This window comes from Nipponia nippon, unplaced genomic scaffold (genome assembly GCF_047370975.1).
Source record: "Nipponia nippon isolate SJK-2023a ecotype South Korea unplaced genomic scaffold, ASM4737097v1 scaffold_4, whole genome shotgun sequence".
In the NCBI taxonomy this organism is placed as follows: Eukaryota; Metazoa; Chordata; class Aves; order Pelecaniformes; family Threskiornithidae; genus Nipponia; species Nipponia nippon.
In genome coordinates this window covers 30,828,454-30,848,316 of record NW_028262358.1, presented here as the reverse complement: position 1 = coordinate 30,848,316, position 19,863 = coordinate 30,828,454, and the positions used below count along the sequence as shown (strand labels likewise).

Below are 19,863 nucleotides of genomic sequence, written 5' to 3'. Positions count from 1 at the left end.
AAAAACATTTGTGGGTCACTCTCACCAGCCAGGGTGTGAACATACCACTACAAGAAGTCAACTTACAAAAGCTCCACCCTTAAGAGTTTTGAATATCTTATTTATAGAAGTTGTCTAGCATGATCAAATGCTACAGCCAAAATATTAATTTATCCCTGCTTTAGATCCTCAGACCTTGCACCCTTGAGAAATTCAGCAAACAAAACAATATTTTGAGAATTTTAACAAGCTGTTTTATCATCACGTCCACTGAGAAGATGTACCAGGCTTCCTTGCCTCTTGCCTAATGATGAACTGGAATCATATAGACAGGCTGATCTGATTCTCTAAAGCCATATTTCTAAAGCTAAGTGAGGTCACCACCACTTTCATGAGAAAAGTGGTAAAACCATTTTACAGCATACACAATTGTATTACCTGGAGGTGAGGTGGGAGGGGTGGGAGGTACAACTATCTTGACACAAAAATTGTAGTATAGACTAGGCATAACACAAAGGTTTGCAAAACCATTGACTGAGAGATGACTGACTCCTTATTCCCTATGAAGATTATAGGCAAACAGACAGTTCTACTTTATGGCTGTCAACAATACTGTAGTACTCCACTAGTGCCCATAAAGATATTGCTCAAAGAAGGCATGAGTTGTTTATTTTCAACATACAAGAAACAGCCTGACAAGTAATGGAAAAAGAATTCAAACTGGAAATGCCAGTTTAATCATGCATTTTTGAGATCCCAGTTTTACATTGTTGTTTTTTTGGTTTTTTTTGTAGTGAGTGGAAACACCTGGTAAATGACATTGCTTATATACCACAGAATAGCTCTCCCTACAGTAAGTCTGCGCGAGACAATGACAAATAACTCTTGCCAGACGATTACTTCACAGGTCCTTAATGAAATTAGGGATGAAGTCAAGGACATTTGCTGTCAGTAAACCACTTCTAATCTAGAAGAGGACTTTGTATTTTGAGAGCTAGCTGTAGCAAAAAAACCCTTTCTGCTAAAACACCACCAAGACGACACACACAACTTCACATGCGAAATTTACTTCCTTTTTTATTGACAGTCTCCAAGATACACATTTAATACTTCTTGGCCTTCTGAGCTTTTTCGCACTACATTTACAGTAATTACTTTTGTGATAGCAAATATCTGGGCAGAACAAAAGCATCTACATTTGACAGCTACATTGCTCTGAAACACCAACCCACCTGCTGCTTTGAGTCTTTATGTGTAGAATAGCAGCGCTTCCCAAAAGTTCTCTGTTATTTCTCTTTAAAACTAGTTTTGAGACTCTGAAAGCAACAGAATAGTGACTTATAGTTTAGGAAGAGAAGGAATATTAGCAGCTATTAATTTAAAAGAGTTAAGACTCCTGTGCCAGACGCAGAACTGCTACAGATATAAAGATGTGATCATTTAACAAAACTTTCACCATCACACTGGGCAGCAATTAGAAGTTGTTATATGTTATGCCAGAAAAATGTATTGTTCTAACTTAATGGGGGGCTGTCCAGGAGACAAAAAACAAGCTGGCAAACAACAGAGTAGGTTTTGATAAGCAGTCTGGGAGCAATTATAAAGCAATAGAGTATCCATAAAATTGATATCCTATTTCCAACCTCAGGCTAGGTGCAGACCTTAATTTTTTTCCAGTGCTGGGAGCTAACCAATTAGAGCTAAAAGATGACCAGAGAGCAAAACAGTCTCTGGAAGAGTGGGCGAGTCGGGAGGACAAAGTCAATTTTATACGAGCAAAACAGGAAGGAGGAAATATTACCAGCTGAAGATAAAGGACTGTGTCAGCCGCGCTCTGTGGTGGGTTCTGCAGGCTGCCAGACCTACGGGACTTCTGCATGGAACAGTTTGTGAGGTGTGAATACAGGCTTTAAAAAGGGAAATACTTTCTTTCTAAATAAACAATGCATTATTTTAAGAGGATTACCTGGGGGGCAAGAGGGGTGCTTGCTAATATTATTTCTTCCAGGTAAAAGATCTATCCCTAAGACAAGCCAGGGAGAGGTAATCACAGCTGGCCCCAGGTAGAACACTGCCCAAAAGGCTGGCCTTTGAGTTGGAAAAAAATTGAAGGAATCCATCTTAAGAAAGGCTTATGATCAACATCACTGACCTGGAGGGGAGATACCTGATGCTATCAGGAGTCTTCTCTCCCAAATGTGCTGGAGGCAGTGCTTTGAAATATATACCAAAAGCAACTGTTGGTACTGCATCGATTAACTTCTTTTAAAAGCATGCCAACATTGACAGGATGTAAAAACACAAAGTTTTATCCTGGGCAGCCTGCCTCCACAGGGTCAGCAATTTTTCAGGTGATACCTCCCATGTAAAGGTTGCTATTATTTCTTTCTCTTGTACTCATGGCAAGGCAGTGTATTTGTTCTGGTTCACTCCATCTTGCAATACGTCCAACATCGCTAGCTCTCATTCTTCCTCTATCCAGTCTTCCTCTGTCATTGCTTGACAGTACATCCAAGTGCTCAAATTCAGTCATTCACTGACTGTAACGTAATGCATTTGTTACTACATGCCACCTTTCAAGCAGAAGTGATCTTCCCAAGTTCATTTTTCTGAACAATTTGTGGGTTTGGATATTCAGCTGTTCTTCAATATTCTTCTCCAACAGCTCAATCCAAAACATTGCAGTTCATCTCTCACTATATTCAGTGTCTAGCTTTTGTATCCCTCCTCCCTATGCACCATACCAACCACTGAAATGTGAAGTACATGTTTAGGCTTAAACACTCCAACAAGGGGCACTTCTAGACACATTTGGGTCACTATTATGGGGCTCATGCCAAAGGATGTTGTATGTTAGCTGAGCAATGCAGTATATTTTTTCCAATTGCTTCAACCACTAACCCAGTATGTGACATCCTGAATGATTCCTTCTTTAAAATACATAATGAAAGAACTTTATATGAAAATAAAAAAGCAGGAACAAACTCATCTTAATTACATACAGTCAGAGACAAATAAAACAGTATGAGATGTCTGTAGTTTGGTCCAGCTAAGACCTTAGATTTTTATGTATTATTCTTTCTTTTGTTTAGGATGTACATCCAGGTAATGCTTACATTTTTTGCCATCTACAGAGCCCTAAGGTCCCTTAATGCAGCTTTCATCTTTTCTTGATACATCCCATCAAAATACGCTTCCAAAAAGAGTTGTCATTAGGAAGGGAGCCCCCAGGCACCACATTACACAGTTGCCTGGTTCATATCAATGTGAATTGGGAAAAATAATCAACCGCTTTTAAATACAGCTTTAAAATCACACAGTTGAACTTGCCTATACTATTTACATGAAGTATCCTGTAGTCATTCCATGCAGTAGTAAAATTTACTACAATTTTTCTGTAAGGCAAGAACAACTGGAGATACACAATAGCATCAGGTCTTTCTCCCTTCAAAGAGGTTTTACAAAGCAGTAAAGCCCTCCTAGCATAAACTGTACTTTAGACCTCTAGAAAGCCTGGAACAGTCTCAGATTTGGTACAAACTATAGGTGTATTCTGTTACTCTTCTTGCTTTCCCCCTCATTGGATTCCTGTTCTTCTTTTTTCTTCAGATATGCTTTTTTTAATTTTTTTTTTCCTGTCTTGCAACTCTGATACTCTTTCTCCATTCCCTCACTCATCAGTTATTTGCTGGCTGGTTTAGAGAAAGACCCACACTGAGACAGGCTAGACATGGCAGCAGATGCAAGCAGCCAGCTCCTACTCCTGCATCCCTCTGTACCACTGAATGAGTCTCACTGCCAACTGTGTTATGTACCACCGTGCACGCAGGGAGCAAAATGGGGGATCTCCCAAGAGCACACACTCTAGCAAGTATGTGTCTAGAAGTAAGCATGAACTTGTGGCTTTCACTACCAATATGAACTGTTTCTACCAGAAACAACTTATTCTGCTACTCCTTGCAAGGTCTTTCCACACCAATGAAGACTGGCACCGATAAGAGCATAGCAGATAATATTCTTTCCTGCTTTGGGGAAATCAGATCACCAGACAGCATAAAGGAAACCACCCAGCAGCCCTCCAAGATACTTTCCTTCTTTGTTTTGTCCTCCCCTGAAACATAAATTATCAGTAAGTGCTGGAGGAAAGATCCAGGACTTCATGGACCAGTTGGTTGATCTGACATGGCAAATATTCTGTTCCTCACATAAACAACCAGTTTCTTCTTCCTCTTCCACGTCTCTCTTATCTACCTTTGAGTGTTTGTAGTCCTCAATGAACATCTGACCTTTGACTGTATAATGTGACCTTTGGCTGTACAACATGAGGGGGTTTTACTATGCTTATTACTTTCAAATCGCAAAACACAATTTAGCAGCCACTGGAGTATTTCTTGTTTCAATCATACCCATGTTCACACTCTGAAGAGATGCTGGCATCATTTTAAGAGCTTTTCCATTACTAATTTTCACTTCATTCTCAAAGATACGCACCGACAGCCTTAGCTCCTCACATACACAGAGTAAGTAATCTCAAAAAGACAGGCAGCAGAGATATTTTAAATGGCAACATGCAGCCTACAATGAGAAGCATTATATGCTGATATAGCACAATAGTTCTGAAAGATCCTAAAGCATTCAACCTCACATTTAGATAGCCTCAATCTCACTTGTGACCTTCCTTCGCTCTGGTCTAGACAACGTCCCACTCAGCTGCTGGACACCTCCGCACCTGTGGAGGCCACTCCCTCTCTCCACTGAGAAATCAGGCTGTCTAAAGACACCACTGCATGGCTTTAAAACATCAGTTAAATACAGGCAATTCTGAATGGAAGTTGGTCTTCCAGCAACGCAACAGGATTTTCTGCAGTTTGGCTGAGAAACTTACTTAGTACGCAATCACCAGAAAGTATTACAGTAGCTTTAATTTTTGCACAGAACAGACAAATTCATTGTTTTGAAAGGTCATGACAGTAAATTGCAAGGAATTCAATTTATCTCCCTCGGATGGATGAAGGGCTGAGTCAGACAGAGGACAGTGGAAACCTCTGGCTCCAAGAAGTCTGTGCTGGTTCAAACCTGCTCTTAGGCAGCCAAACCATCCTTTCAGCTGTACATTATTACAGCTTGTAATTTTCAACTGATCTTTTTCCCTTGCTGTGCTATTGCAGCAAATTGTGCTGCATGAGCATCAAAAGAATGGTCAATATGTGAAGAATTTGTTTGTCTGTAACCGGGAAGTTTACCAAATATAAAATTATTTGTGATACAGACAGACATCATCATAGTTGTCTCACACTCCTTTCTCCACCTGTAAAGTGACATATGAAAAAGTACAGGGAGGTGTATGGGAGAAGACACCACCAGCACAATGCAGAAAGACAAATACTGGAAAAGCAAACAAGCACAAGTTTTAAAAATAGAAAGACCATGAAGACAAAAAATCAAAAGAATACCCTGAGCCTGACATGTTTTAGCTTCACAGTACACCCGGGAGGAGAGTGACACACCAGCAAGCACACCTGATTTAACAGGCTCCTTGTGTATAACTGAGAACAACGGAGCTAATAAGCAGATCATTCCCAACTGGATGTACCGCATCATGCAAGAACTCTTACCTAAAGCTTTCCGGGTATTCAACAACAGCCATGTTGATAACATCCAGTGCATGCTGATAGTGCTTCTGAGCTGAAAAGAGGAGGGCCAGTAGGTGAAGTGAATTCATGTCATCTTTGCACAGTTGCAAGGCTTCTTGAAGATGTTCTATTGCATCAGAAATCTGGGAGGAGATGGGGTAGAAACAAAAAGAGAGCACATTCCTCCTTCAGTCCTACATTATATCCCAAAGGTAAGAACAAATTCAGTCATTAGAAATTCTGAAGAAATCCTACTTAGGCACCTATAAGAAAGACTTCTACTATGTGAATAGTTTGGCAAAATTAACAGACTGCACTGCTTGGAAAAAAACCACACGTTCTAGAGAAAAGAGTCTGCAGCATTACTAAATCACTGCTTATGAACAGGAGCGGCAGACCTGATCCAATCAGCCCCCTCTTACTTTGGCATGGTGCTTCTGTGCTGTAAACAGATCCACTACAGAGACCCAATTCTCAACTCCATTGTCTAGGATGGGTGGCTGGCTCTTCACCTGGGGGACAGCATTACACATCTCTGATGCATTTTGTCTCTTGTGATGGCTGTACAAGGCCTTGCATAATTTGGATCAAGAACATAAAAATTAAGTTTGAATGTTCAAGGATAGGAGAGTCAAGATTCAATATGCTGTCAGAAGAAGAAATATCTTTGCAAGCAGTGATGTAAAGAACAGTCCTGACACTCACAGCAGTAGCATGTCACTAGAATAAAACCTCACTTGGCAGAAAACTTAACGTCTACAATAGAGTGCAAGTATATCACATGCTCCTTGTGATCCAATACCCTATTTTAGGCTACCTGTTCAAAAGGGAACTTCTTAGTAGATTTTCTTTCCTTTGGCTACCAACGAGTTTTATATGGAGGATTTTCTTTAACATTCTCTAGTGTCTGAAATGACCATTACTTAAATTATTCCAGATCTGTGTTTGGCCCTGGAAGCCTGCAGAAGACAAAACAGAAAAATGTATGAATTCCTTTTCCTCATATATACCTTCCCTCTCCTTCCCTTAAGGGATGGAGAACGTAGCTCCTCCTTTCCTACTATGAGAACTCCCCACCTAGCAAAGCTCTCCTGCCTTGGCATACCATCAGTGTCAAATTCCCACTGCCTCCACAGATCACTCCAGAAAACAGGTAGCACATAACTAAGGAAAGCAACAATTACACTGCCTGCAGTTACAACAGAGGTTGCCGATTATCTACATCCCAGGTATACTTCCGGGACCGTGGTACATATTCTGTTTATGGGAGAACTTCATCCTAATGTCCAAGTGACATTTCACTCTTGCTGTGCATATGCAAGCCAAAGTACTTAACTACTCTACTACTGGTGACTTCATGCAAGTCTGGAGATCAGTGCAACTGCTCCACAGACATAACCCCAAACTGGCATCTGGCCCACAGCTTCAAAACTGCTGAACGTCCTGGCTTAGATTCAGGTTGGGATATATGACCGAGTGCTCAGCTTTAATGAATTACTGCTTGTCAGTGGAGCTACTTTAACCACATGTGTTATTATAGCTTACTGCAAAGGTAAACACATTGGCTTAAATCACCAATGTTCCCTCAGCAGCTTACTAGGACATATTTTCTTACAATGTAAAAACACTAGCAATGACAAGACAACTTGGAACTGGGACAACAGGCACGAGACTGTGGTGGGCCCAGATCTGCCTATCCATGAAGTTCAAATTCCAGTATGTATACCAGAGGTATATAATTTTGACTTGCTAAAACAAAGCTGCTATCAAGACTCTTCTAGCACTCCGGACTAAAGACACCTCTGATTTTTTCTATTCCTCTGTCTCAGACCAGCACAAGCAGTCATAAAGAAATTCTAAGTTTGGGGAAAAATAAGTTTGGGGAAAAATAAGTTCATAAGAAGAAAAAGAAAATCTGTAAACCAAACTGGAGGGGGCTTTCAGCAATCTGTTCCAGCTGACCCTGGAAGCAGGGATTGAACTGCGTGATCTCCAGAGGTCCTCTCCAAACTATTCTATAATTCTATTCAAAGTCTTGGGAAGATGATCCTAATTTACTAGTACCAATCAGACAAAGAATAATACTCGCAACTAGTGTCTTTACTGATGGACTTCGAAACTGTAAGGATCCTTGACCTTACTTGCACATGAACGTGCAAACTAAGTCACTGCGACTTTGCTTCATACGTGCAAATGTCTGACGATCACACAACTGCAAGTTCATACCCCTAACAGAGGCCAGCTATCAGAGCAGCTCTCTGACTCTGTTGCAACATACACAAAATAAAGCAGCACAAAAGTCAGTTATGGTCGCTCCTGCAAACCTGTGCCTGCTGAACAGGCAGTCACATGCTGTTGAAATAGCCGTAATCTAAAATAATTTTCCCCTGTTCTGTAGCACGGCTTGCAATGGTTACATCTCATTTCAGTGCTTCCCTCTAGCAGCATCAGAGTCACAGACAATGGCTGTTTCTGAAGTTAATCATGCTTCCCTGACACCTGATTGTTTAACTTGAGCCCAAAAAGATTCCTTAGTGCTGTAACACCATTAGTAGCCTACACGGTACTGCTGCGTAATTAGAAACAGTGGACAACACACAGATAAGAAAAAATACCCTTTAATAATATGAAGAGACTCTATTCCTTTATGGGAAGCATTATACAGAACAATAACCTGCAACAGACCAGGTGCAACAAAATACAAACTAAATCTCTAGAACAATAAGAGCAAGATATTTGGCAGCAGTCAACACAAACTTCTGTTGAAAAGCAGAGATCATCAATCTATTGACAGATGCCACAGCTTATTTATTTAAGTAACTATGTAATATGAGAAAGATGGAAGCTGGCAGCCCAGATGGCACCCTGAAACATCAGGGCCGTATCAGAGGTAGACTGCCAGTTTAAATTCCCTGCAAGTGCTGCGCTTTAAAGTTATCTTATTTCAGCTGGACTGCAAGCCTGACTGGGGCCTGCAATTAGAAGATGCTACCCTTCCCTGATTCATCTTTCTGTTAATAAATATACCACACGTGTTCTGCACGGCACACAGGTATATTCAGATCACACTGATTAGGAAGCAAAGATACTGCAGTAAGCCAGAAATAGCATCTTGCAGCACTACCAAAATAATGCCACAATATGGATTGTTTAGACTGACTCTTATGCAATAGATTTTACTTCACTAATGCTACATGCTTCCTTAAAAATCATGCTGAGATGTTACAATTATAGGTATAAAAAGGAAAAGAGTACGAGTGTTAAAAATAATTCCCAACAGTAGAATGTACTTGCATATTTAGAATGGTAAACGAAACAGGATCTCATAAGAGGAGTTTTCAGGCCTTACAATTTCACATCAGTTGTGAGTTATAGTTAATTTACCATTAAAACTATCCTCTCCATCTCTTTTTATAGCACGGGGATTATAGAAAGGAGAAAGCTTTATTGACTGGCAAGAGCTTCCATTGAAAACAGACTTGCTACAGTCCACCAGAACTTCAGGAAAGGAGACGCAGACATATCTGTGAGTTAAGTTATTACTTAATTCTTACTACAAGCTGGTTTTGATCACCAGAAAAATCTAGGCCAGGGCCTAGACAGAAAAGCAGCATGCTGCTGTTCAGCAGAGGAGGCACTAGCTGGTCTGGGAGAAACACAGAGCAGAACTACCCACATCCAGCACTCGCCAAAAGAAGCACCTCTCGATACCCTACTAACACGGAGCTCCCCTCCTGGGGCAAAGACAAGACAGCAGTCTCACCTTCTTGAAACCAGAATAAAAACTGTAGAGAAAACAGCTGAAATATTTTCTCTGGTGTCTTAACCGATGTTTGCCTTATTTTTACATACAGACACTCTGGAAGGCAGTAGGTGTTTTTTGGATATTGCCACTTGAAACTTCAGGTCTGCTGGCAGCCCACAGATGAAATCGATAAGTGACACCTCTAATTCTCAGCTGCTGACCCCTGGCTGTCTTTCCCTTCCTACTTTCAAGCAAAGAAAGGTCAAATCAAATCAAGTATTAAAATGGAACAAAACCCCCATATGTTGTTTTTTATGTATCCGATACTGATTTACATGGCATTCAAGGTCAAAAACAACACCCAACCCAAAATGAGAAGGGAACCAGCACTTAAAATTAACAGGAGTGCTGACTCTCTGGAGTCATTTCCATAGAAACCGGCCTGATAAAAAACAAGGCAAGGCATTAAAATCAGTGAGCTTTAAGATGTTCATTCTACCTTGTTTTTGCTGATCCAAATGCTGTTACCACAGAAACAGGAGAAGCAGCCGAACCAGCTGCTGGGGGTTGGGAGTTACAAGTCTCATTTGTCGATAGGCTCGGCCGGCTGCCAGCCAGGCGCTGCAGGTGGAGATCACCACCACAGCAAATACTGACCCTGGCCTGGTGGCGCTTCAGCTTTGGGAAAAAACCAGACTGAGACCCTCCTTATAGAAGAGGGTATTCTACTCTGTATTTTGCTGAAAAATCCCCCCTAAAAGACTGTGGGGCTGACCTAGACCCTCCAGGAGTCACCGGAGTCCTCCCAGTGACTCCGGTGGTCTTTAAGACACAGAGCCACACACACAAACAAAAGCACGAAGCATATTATCATCATCTTTCATTTTGGTTGCTGGTGGTTTTCAACTGCCAGCTCTGCGAAAACCTTTTATAACCATTCCTCTTCTTGTCAGGTCCTCATCACGTGTCAGAGAGAATCTTATGCTTTGCCACTTCCCCTCTCCCTTGCCCAGCGCTGACAGAGACAAGTGCTATTGGAAATATTTTACAGAGTCTTCTAAGGAAGATGAATTGCTCCAACTTTGCTTGGCACTCTACCGGTCAGCTGCCTCTCTTGCTTTGTTCCATGAAAACACACTCTTATCTATGCAAGCTGATATCTAGATTTTTCAGTGTTGGGTAAGGTTACCTCATTTATTTACCTTGCCTATGGAAACAAAAAGGCCTATTTGTTGAGAATAACATTCAGGTATTATATTATAACCTACTGTGTAGGAATGGCCTGATTTGTTGGTACTGTAGCCTGATGAAAGCCCTAACTGTGACATTCAATAGTTAATGCAATCTATCAAAAAAGGTATCATTTATCTTTCAGTTAATCAGAAAGAGAATATATTAGATACGTTAAATAATTAAGGATATTAAAAATGCATTACGAAATGTTTATCATTAAGCAAACTGGCAAAAGAAGAGTAGGATATTTTACAGCAGTCTAAAAATAAAGATGTCTCAGGTATCTCCTCTCTCTCCAAGCATGCATTAAAGATTTATATCTCACTAGATGGAGAAGAGCAGGAGCGGCATCGCAGGGGTCAGGCTGACACTACATAACACACTTAGATCACACATCTATAGTAGCAGGGGCAACTGGCAGAACATCAAGGATGAAAATACACAGGTGAGGTAGACAAAAGAGGACAAAAGTGGACATGAGAAAGGAAAGTGGACATGAGGACATGAGACTGAATGGAAATAACAGGAGGGAAGGGAAATGATGAAATGAGACATACGAAACGACACTGTAAAGACAGGCTACAACTGGAGAAAAAGAAAGGATAATGAGTTAAAATGCAGTCAACAAATAACAGTGAAAACAACAAAGATCCAACAACCACAAAAATCTTGATTTTCTTTTTAAGGATAGCAGCTGAAAAGCTATAATGCTTTTACTTATGGCAAGAAGCAGAAGAGGCAGCTGATCAGACAACCTCCCTAAGAGGCAAAAGCTGTGAGAGAAAGGAGGGTAGCTGGATATTTTTTAATGAAAGACCCTGAGCAAACTGCATCATAAAGCAGCCAGTAGGCAGACGAAAAAGTTAAATAAGCCATTTTAATTATCCTTTCTTATTGCAGGCTTCCTCACAACACACTGCTCTCATTATGAAAGGGCTACAAAAGTGACATTATCAAGAGTGTGCTCTCTTGGAACAATTAGTTTAACCTAATGAACACACAGCTCCCCTAATTAGCTCAGGAAAGTAAGAAGGATCCAACTGTTTGACTCTGTAGTGTAGACTAAAGGAGAGAAAACTGCAGCAAGCAGAAAGCCTACCAAAGAAGGAAACTATGATGATGAAATTTCAAATCTAGCTAGAGAAGCATTTAAAAAATAGGGGCTGTTCCAATAAAGACTTTGGCTTTTAAACAGAAGGGACAGAGAAATAAAACACATCCCAATTATAAAAAGAAGGGACAGAAAAATAAAGCACAGCCCAAATGTTTTTTCTGAAAGGCAGTGCAGTGTATTTTCTGATCAGCTTAATTTTTATGAGGTAACACCTGCAGCAGCATTCAAATGCCAACTAATCCCACTCGCTGCAGAGCTCCAGCACCCGTCAAAGCCTAACGCCGAATGTGCCCAAGTAAGGAATAAACCAATCCCCAGCACAGAGAGCGTGCAATCTGGCGCGATACAGAACCGGGCAGTAACGAGAGAGCCTTTGGAGTGGCCTGCAGCAGGACACAGCATGATACCCAGGGAACAGGAATAAACACACCTCGCTCGCCCCACCCGGACAAAGTTACTCCAACTGAGAACAGCACTGCTCACAAGTTAGAGCTGAATGTGTGCCCAGGGAAGGTCATTCCATGTGCTACAGAATTACTATTTAAAAAATAATAATAAAAAATATCTTACACAAACATATTCTGATTGATTGTTATCAATTACAATGTAGGAAGGAAGGGACCCTGTTTAACAAGTCTGGGTCTTGTTCAGTTGGACTGTCCTTCTCCCACCCTCTCATGACTCAGTGGTCACCAAATATTGCACATACCTGTCTGACAAGAGCCAGCTGCAGTGATAGGTAGAGGATGATTTGGTGATCTTCTGGGGCCAAGTCACGTGCTCTTTAAGGACAACCACAAAACACAAAAAGAAAAGTGACAGTTAGATTATACTTTGCAGAACTCCCTCGCCATGAGTCACACGCAAGAACAGAAGAAACCCAGTCCTCTCCTACAGAAAACTAGTCCAGTAACGGGGGAGCACACCGACACTAGACAAAAAGCACATCAATGCTGGCCTGGCTAAGCCAGGCTCACAGGAACAAGTATGAGAAACACAACTGCCAGGATGTTATACAACGTACATGCTCCTTCATTAAATGCCACTTAATGTTTCGGAGCTTGGATAACTGATACGGAGAAAGAAGCTCTTAACTCATGACAAACCCATTAAAGCATTGTTTTAAGTAATTTAGGTGAGGGAGATAGTTGTCCAACTTGTTCCTATATTGCCACTTTTCAAACAATAGGAGAGGGTTAGGTTAGCACTGAAAAAGTAATAATTGTTTCTGCTACTATTGTGACTATGAGCACGTACAGGACTAAAGATCAGGAGCGCATGACGTGAGCTCGTTCTCAAACACACAAAACATCCTCCACCCTGCAGCTTCTAGTCTAAGCGTTGACAGTAGACTCCTAATTTGGAAAGGGAAGACACTGAGGGAGGAATGAGGATTTGATGGCAGGCGCTGAGCCTGGACCAAAACCAAGGCCCTTACTTCTCAAGCTTGGACCTCTTAGATATTACCTTCGAGTCCACAGCAGGCAACAGTGTGCACTGCAGTGATTCCCCTGGCTAGTGAAGGCTGCAGTGTCTCCAGAACCAGATGTGGAGGCCCTTCACACAGGCTTGTGCCAGGCAGGGAACAGGGATGGACAAGCAGGGCACAACTGTTCCTCTCAGAGTATGCTAAGCGTGAAACTGCAGTCTGAGCTTGCTAGCCTGTGCAGAAGCCCTTAACCAAGGCAACGTGAAGGTAGTGTTTTGGGGACCTGACCTAGGAGCAATGTGAGGCACTGGCTCATGCCACACCGGCAGCCTAGCCCCGGGACCAGTGGATTATCCCCTCGCTGACCCACAGAGCTCACTCCTAGCCCTGTGGCACAGGGAAGTCATTTCACATGGGAGAGATGGGGAAGAGGAAGGTCCCTCATAGCCAACTGACATTCCTGACCTCTTTCTGGGCTGTGTTCCACGGAAGCCTGCACCTGCATCGCCCTGCACAAAGCGAGCAAGACTAAGATCCTTATGAGGGAGAAATGACAGGCTGACAAGGCTGGTGGTTAAAAACCCTGCCAAAACTATTTATTCACAAATAATAAACAAACAAATAAACAAACAGACAAAAATCAAAGAATTACTTCAGGAAATAAACCACACACCATTTTAATGACAGCCACCTCTCAAATGCCATCTTGGCCTGTAAGCAAGAAGCTGTTGGAGTCGACTTTTGTAACTAATGGCTCTAGAACTAATTAATTTAATATGCACTGAATGCGTCCTGTAACTCTGCAAGTCAAGGTAGCACTCAAGGATTCTGAAGCAGTGCCAAAGACATCAAGGTGCAATTAGTACAGGCAAGTCACTAATTTCTCCCACCACTTTAAAAAAAACAAAAAAACAGAAAAAAAACCCTCCACAACCTAAAAACCCCTTACAACAAAAAACAAAACAAAACCCCAAAACCAAACAACAAGACTCCACAAGACAGAACCCAGCTTTTCCCTAAGCTGTTGGAGCAGAGTGAGCAGTGTCCTTAGCAAGCAGTTCCTGTGAAACCTTCAGTAGCCTCTCCAACAATAAATAACAGGGGACAGTTCACATGGGTGTATGGGAGAAGAGATTAACTGTGCTTTTGGAAAGAAACAAAGGGTTGTTACTTTACTGTTCAGTTTCCTCAAAAGGTATTAGAATTATATTTGATCCAAACTTCCAGCTGAAAAGGTCACTTAAAGATGGCTACAGGCCAAACCATGGCCTGAGAGATCATACATGTACTTTAAAAACAGGTGAAAAAACAAGGAAGAGGGGGGAAAAAAGAAAAAGAAAGAAACCAAACTGAGGCATTTAGGAAGACACTAATAACCAGCTCACTATCACAACATCCCTGTTGGCTGAAGTTTGAGTACCTAATGTTTGGCTAGAAGGTTGTCTGCTTCCTAGCTAGAGTTAAGATACCATGAAAACAAGCCACAGCCAGTGGGAAAGGTCAAAGGATAAAAATAAATGCAGTTTAAAAGCACTGCAGCACCACAATTACATCAAAATTGGGCTGTGGTGAAAGTATTACATTGGAGTCCAGGAACCAGTGTGACTTAAAGCATACAAGCATACTCCTGATCTAAAAAGTTACCAAATAAACGGCTTTTTAAAATTTTATCTTTCAGATCTCCATAAGGTAAATATCCAGACTTACATCTGTGGTTTCAGGTTACTACATGCTCTTGCAACCACTGCAAAACCAGCGCAAGACAAACATGCTGGCCTCCTTGCTCAGCATCAGAAAAACAGCTAAGATCCAGTAACATGTTGAACCTACTACAGCTATACTTTGAGATACTGGACATCTCAAATTTTCTTCACTTTTGTAATGTATTTATGAGCACAGCAAACTCAGAATTAGATACTTCAGTCCGAGACTGAGACCATATAAGCTTTCATTCAGTTGCCATCCGAAGTCTGTAGGCATCTATGTTTCCAATGTTAACTGGCCAAACACCACCTAGTGTATTTTGGGTGGTGAAACTTAGTCGTAACAGGGTCAGGAAGCTCACACCTCACCCCTCTACCACAACAGAACTGACAAAAAAGGTTTTTAACCCAAGCAGTTTTATTTGAGGTAACCGTAGTTGCAGAGGAGTTTAATTCACAGCTCATGTAAACACTCATTAGGACAGCAATCATCCCCTCCCTGGTAAAATGCATTGATGCCAGGTCACCCCATAGCAGCCTACACCCTAGTGGTGAAGATACTTCCCCACCATGAGGCAAAGAGTCTAAGCCTGCTTCACAGGAATGAAGACAAAACTAGCTTTCCACATTTGCCTGCTGGCATCATCTGAGGAAGCTGCATCTCCCAGCACTGTAGATCTCACTGCAGCTAATCTGGGGCTAAGGTTATTTCTATTTAGTGGCAGAACAGGTACTCTTACTTGGATGTCCAACCAAATAATCACTGCATTTAGCCATCACAGGAATGGTTTTGACAGACCGTTGCTGAAATCTACTGAACTGTTTTCAAACTTTCAGACAAGCAAGCCTTATGCAGAAGGAAAAAAAAAAACCCAACCAAAAAACCCCCCAAAAACCCAAAAAACATTAAAACCAACAATTATTCTGAATTCATCCAAAAAAATACACAATGCAAGTATCCGCAAGATTCCTACTCACCTCTCCAAAGTCTGCAGTGCTTTCTTGTTTAATTCATCCTGAGTGCCCTTCAGTGTAGCTGTAGGACAAGATACAATGCCATTTAAGAGTTGAATTCAATGTTGCAGATTAAATAAATAAATAGTTACACATGCGCAGAGTATTTCAAACTGGGAGCATAAAAACTGTGGAAAGCTGGTGGTGCATGTGTTCATGGCTGGAAAACATGCCATTTTGTTTTTAAACAACAGCACAAAACCAGTATTTTAGCTTGAATTCCCAATTTCATTTTTATTAAAGACTCTTCCAGCTCCCTTGCCTGAAATGCAGAAGCAATTTTTACTTACATATGCCACTGAAGGGGTCTGAGAAGAGAAAGGGACATACGCTAACTAGGTACTAAGAGCGTTACAGGCCCTCTGCCAGGTTGGTGTAGATGCTAAAAGCAGTAAGTAGCAGCATATTCTGACTCAGATACAGACAGTCTCCACCACCATCTTCACGTAGGAGGACGTTGCAGGTTGAACAGGGAACAACAGGAGCCAAATTTACAGCTCTATGACAAAACCCTTGACAACACACCACCTCCCTTGAGACCACAACAGACCTTTAGGCTACTTCAGGTAGGGCATTAGCCACTAATGCCCTCCTTGGTGCCTCTAACTGCTTGACTGAAGGATCCTGCCCACTACACTCACTTCTCAATGTGTGAATGAATTCCTAGCCAAAACCATAAAAGGAGGAGAATCAAGTTCTTGTGATGCCAGGGTATCACAAGATATCATCACCATCAAGAGCAAGGGGAACGGAGGAAGAGCTTAGAGAAGCATGACTTTCTCAGATCCAAAATATCTAGAAAGCTAGTGATAATTTTCAGAAGTACATTGGCTGTCTTGTTCTGGTTCTTAGTTTTCAGATTTTGCATAACAGTTGTTTCTTGTTCTGCCTATCCTGAATTTGAGAGCTACTCATCAACAGCACAAAGAAGTGATGAGTAGTTAATCCATCAGCAAACATCCACCTATGAATATATTTGACTTCATGCATCAAGTCAGTGTAAGCTCCAGAATAGAAAGTTAGTAAGTAGTATATACTTAAGCAACAAAACCAGATAAAATTCAAGTATTCTTAAAAGTTATTAAGAGCAAAGAGGTGTGTTCTTCTACAAGATGTACAAGGGTAATCAGTTTCTTTGGATTCTGCAACATGCTAGTGAGTGAAACCTTGAAAGTAATTTATTTTGCTGAAGTAGTTATAGTGATCAGACCTTTTTTATTCCTACATCTTCCAACAGTTCTTCAAAACACCAGGCTCACTTGGGAGGAACAGCAATCTTCAGGATTTCCCAAATCAAAAAGATCAAAAATTGCTTATGCCACGAAATCTACTTTAAGTAGTAAAAACTGAACAAAAAATTCGCAGCTTAAAGAATAAATTTGAAGACATGGACTTTCATGAAAAATGCAGCATTTATTAGAAGTAGCTGGAAATACTTCACTCTCAATAGTCCTAAATTGAGTATTCAGGTCCACTGCCAAATACTGGAAAAAGGTAACAGAGGAGGAAAATTTAGGAAAAAACCCTAAAAGAATCAAGATTGATGTAAACAAAAAGATGCTTGAGGAGACATTGGAAAGGATTTGATCATAGCTATAGAACATTCATCCAGAAAAATAAGTCAGATTCTGTTTCTCATGGAAACTACAAAATTCCTTATGTAAGTTACAGAGCAGTTCTTCCACAATGAAGAAGACAAAAGAAGTTTTACCATTTGCCTCCCAAAATAAATATCAAATGGAAAAGCTAGGAGAACTTTTAGGTTCCACCTGGTAAGACATTTGACTGGTATTCAGCTTGTAGTCAGAAAGAACACAAAATATGTTATGGAACTGAAGTGATTACAACTAGGCAGCTTTGCCTCTGTCCTACTGGGAAATAGCATGTAAGTCCCACCTCCCACAATATGAACTGCATCTCCAGCTACAACTGAGTTGGAAATCTGGTTACCCGTCTCCAGACTTGTGTCTGACTTGGATAACCACATTGAAATTTGTGTTTGACAATGCTGAGGACTGATGCTGCAAATTAACCATGCCATTTACAGGATCTTTACAGCTAAAGGAGATGAATTAGAAAAAAAGCAATGAGAAGTGATTTTGGGAGGGCTGCATAAAAAGAAGCTTGGCCAGCAGGTCAAGGGAGGTGATTTTTTCCCCCTCTGCTCTCCTCTCATGACACTCCACCTGGAGTACTGGGTTCAGCTCTGGGGCCCCCAGTACAAGACATACGTGGACCTGTCAGATCAGCTCCAGAGGAGGGCCACAAAAACGATCAGAGGGAATGGAACACCTCTCCTATGGAGAAAGGCTGAGAGAGTTGGGGTTGTTCAGTCTGAAGAAGAGAAGGCTCCAGGGAGACCTTATTGCAGCCTTTCAATACTTAAAGGGGACTTGTAAGAAAGATGGAGTGAGGTTTTTTTACCAGGGCCTGTAGCGATAGGACAAGGGGTAATGGCTTTAAACTAAAAGAGGGAAGATGTAGATTAGATATAAGGAAGAAATTCGTTACTATGAGGGTGGCAAGATACTGGAACAGGTTGCCCAGAGATGTTGTGAATGCCCTGCCCCCGGAATTGTTCAAAGAAGTCGTTGTCACTGCAACCCACTTGTATCACTGAAAAGCTCTCACTGCAGACAAAGAAAAGCTTGCACCAAGGAGACAGAATTAGGTGGGTCTGACTAAACTTCTAAAAGTTGTGCTCCATTCTCCAAGGTTGACAGAACTAATGAATTCTTCAGCTTCTACCCAACTTTACCCACTGCAAGCATGGCTGCTGCAGTTCTACCAACTAAAACAGCAGTATAACTTATTACTTAGATTAAAATAACCTGCAAAGCAGTCTGACCACAGTAAGGCAGAGAGCACAGGGGAGTTTAAGTTTCTGAAACTTCAGCAGTTATTCCTGTAAGACACAGTACTTTTGCAAATGCCACCTTACAGAGCCCAAGATTTATCTTCTAAAGCACTCTGGGTTTTTCAAGGAGCTTAAGCCTTACCAAACGGCAACAGGATCTCCAGCAACATTTTGGTACCTAAATACAAAGCTCTCAAGTCACATTTGAAAACAGAGGAGGGCAAGTTGTCTTGTTAGTAAGCAGGTGCAGCACAGTACGTGTGAATGCATGGAGTGAAACACTTAATGCTGAGGATCAACATCAACACTACAAGCATGGGGACAGGGGTATAGTTCTGGTCTTGTCCCACAGATGGAACACCCATTAGCAGCTGCGGCATAATCAGGTCTATTTATGTAGCACATTAGTTTTATGGGAAAGAGTTCAGTTTGTGTTGTAAAAAACTGTTCCATTATGTGAATCGCAACATAAGTGGGGATGACAGAGAGATGGACTTCAAAATTACATTTCTGATCCAAACTAAAACACCAATGCACATGCACCCTTTTGCACAGATCAGTGGGTTTCAAAAAGCATTCCCTTGTGTTAAGGCCTAATAAGGCAATGTGTACAGTTTTAGCACCCAGAATTATAATTAAAGATCGCATGTGTTGACTGTTATCTCCAGAAGCAAAAATTATGGGTTTGTTCACTAATACGCAATGTCTAATTTTTTTTTTTTTTAACATTAACTAGTGCTGTCAGTATACTGATTATTTATAAAATCCACAAGGACCGACAGAAAAAGTTTCCAATTTAGTCCCTGATCCGTGGCCTTATACCAAAATTCTAAATAAAAACAGAGATACAGTACACTCTCTCATCTCTGAAAGAGTGAGGGTCTGTTAAATCTACAAAGATTTCACAAGATGTGAGGTGGTGATGTTAGATAAGAAGAGCACTTGGATTTCACAATGCATTCTCAACCTGGTCTTTCCTCTTTAGCTTTTGTTAAATTCATCTCACCTTCCCCTGTCTTCAATGGATTCTTCACCAGACCTAAGGGAGGCAAAGTTGACAATACAGCTTATGTCAAAACTGGAACTACAAGAGGAAGAGAAAGGTTTGCTGTTGATATTGACCCATTGGGAACAGATCTGCAGAAAATTTAGCATA

General features: G+C 41.2%; 1 protein-coding gene across 3 annotated transcripts in view; it reads right to left on the bottom strand.

Moving 5' to 3' along the window:
* Nucleotides 1-19,863, bottom strand: part of TTC7A (tetratricopeptide repeat domain 7A) — a 178,378-nt gene that overhangs the window by 86,128 nt on the left and 72,387 nt on the right. For 2 of the 3 annotated variants that reach the window (XM_087774610.1, XM_087774612.1), the window contains exons 13-16: nt 19,714-19,746; nt 15,815-15,872; nt 12,414-12,486; nt 5,595-5,755 (exon numbers count right to left, since the gene is read on the bottom strand). In XM_087774610.1, coding sequence (XP_087630736.1) covers nt 5,595-5,755; nt 12,414-12,486; nt 15,815-15,872; nt 19,714-19,746 — 325 coding nt within the window. The remainder of the gene's footprint in view (nt 1-5,594; nt 5,756-12,413; nt 12,487-15,814; nt 15,873-19,713; nt 19,747-19,863) is intronic. The other variant, XM_087774611.1, reaches the window with a different exon arrangement.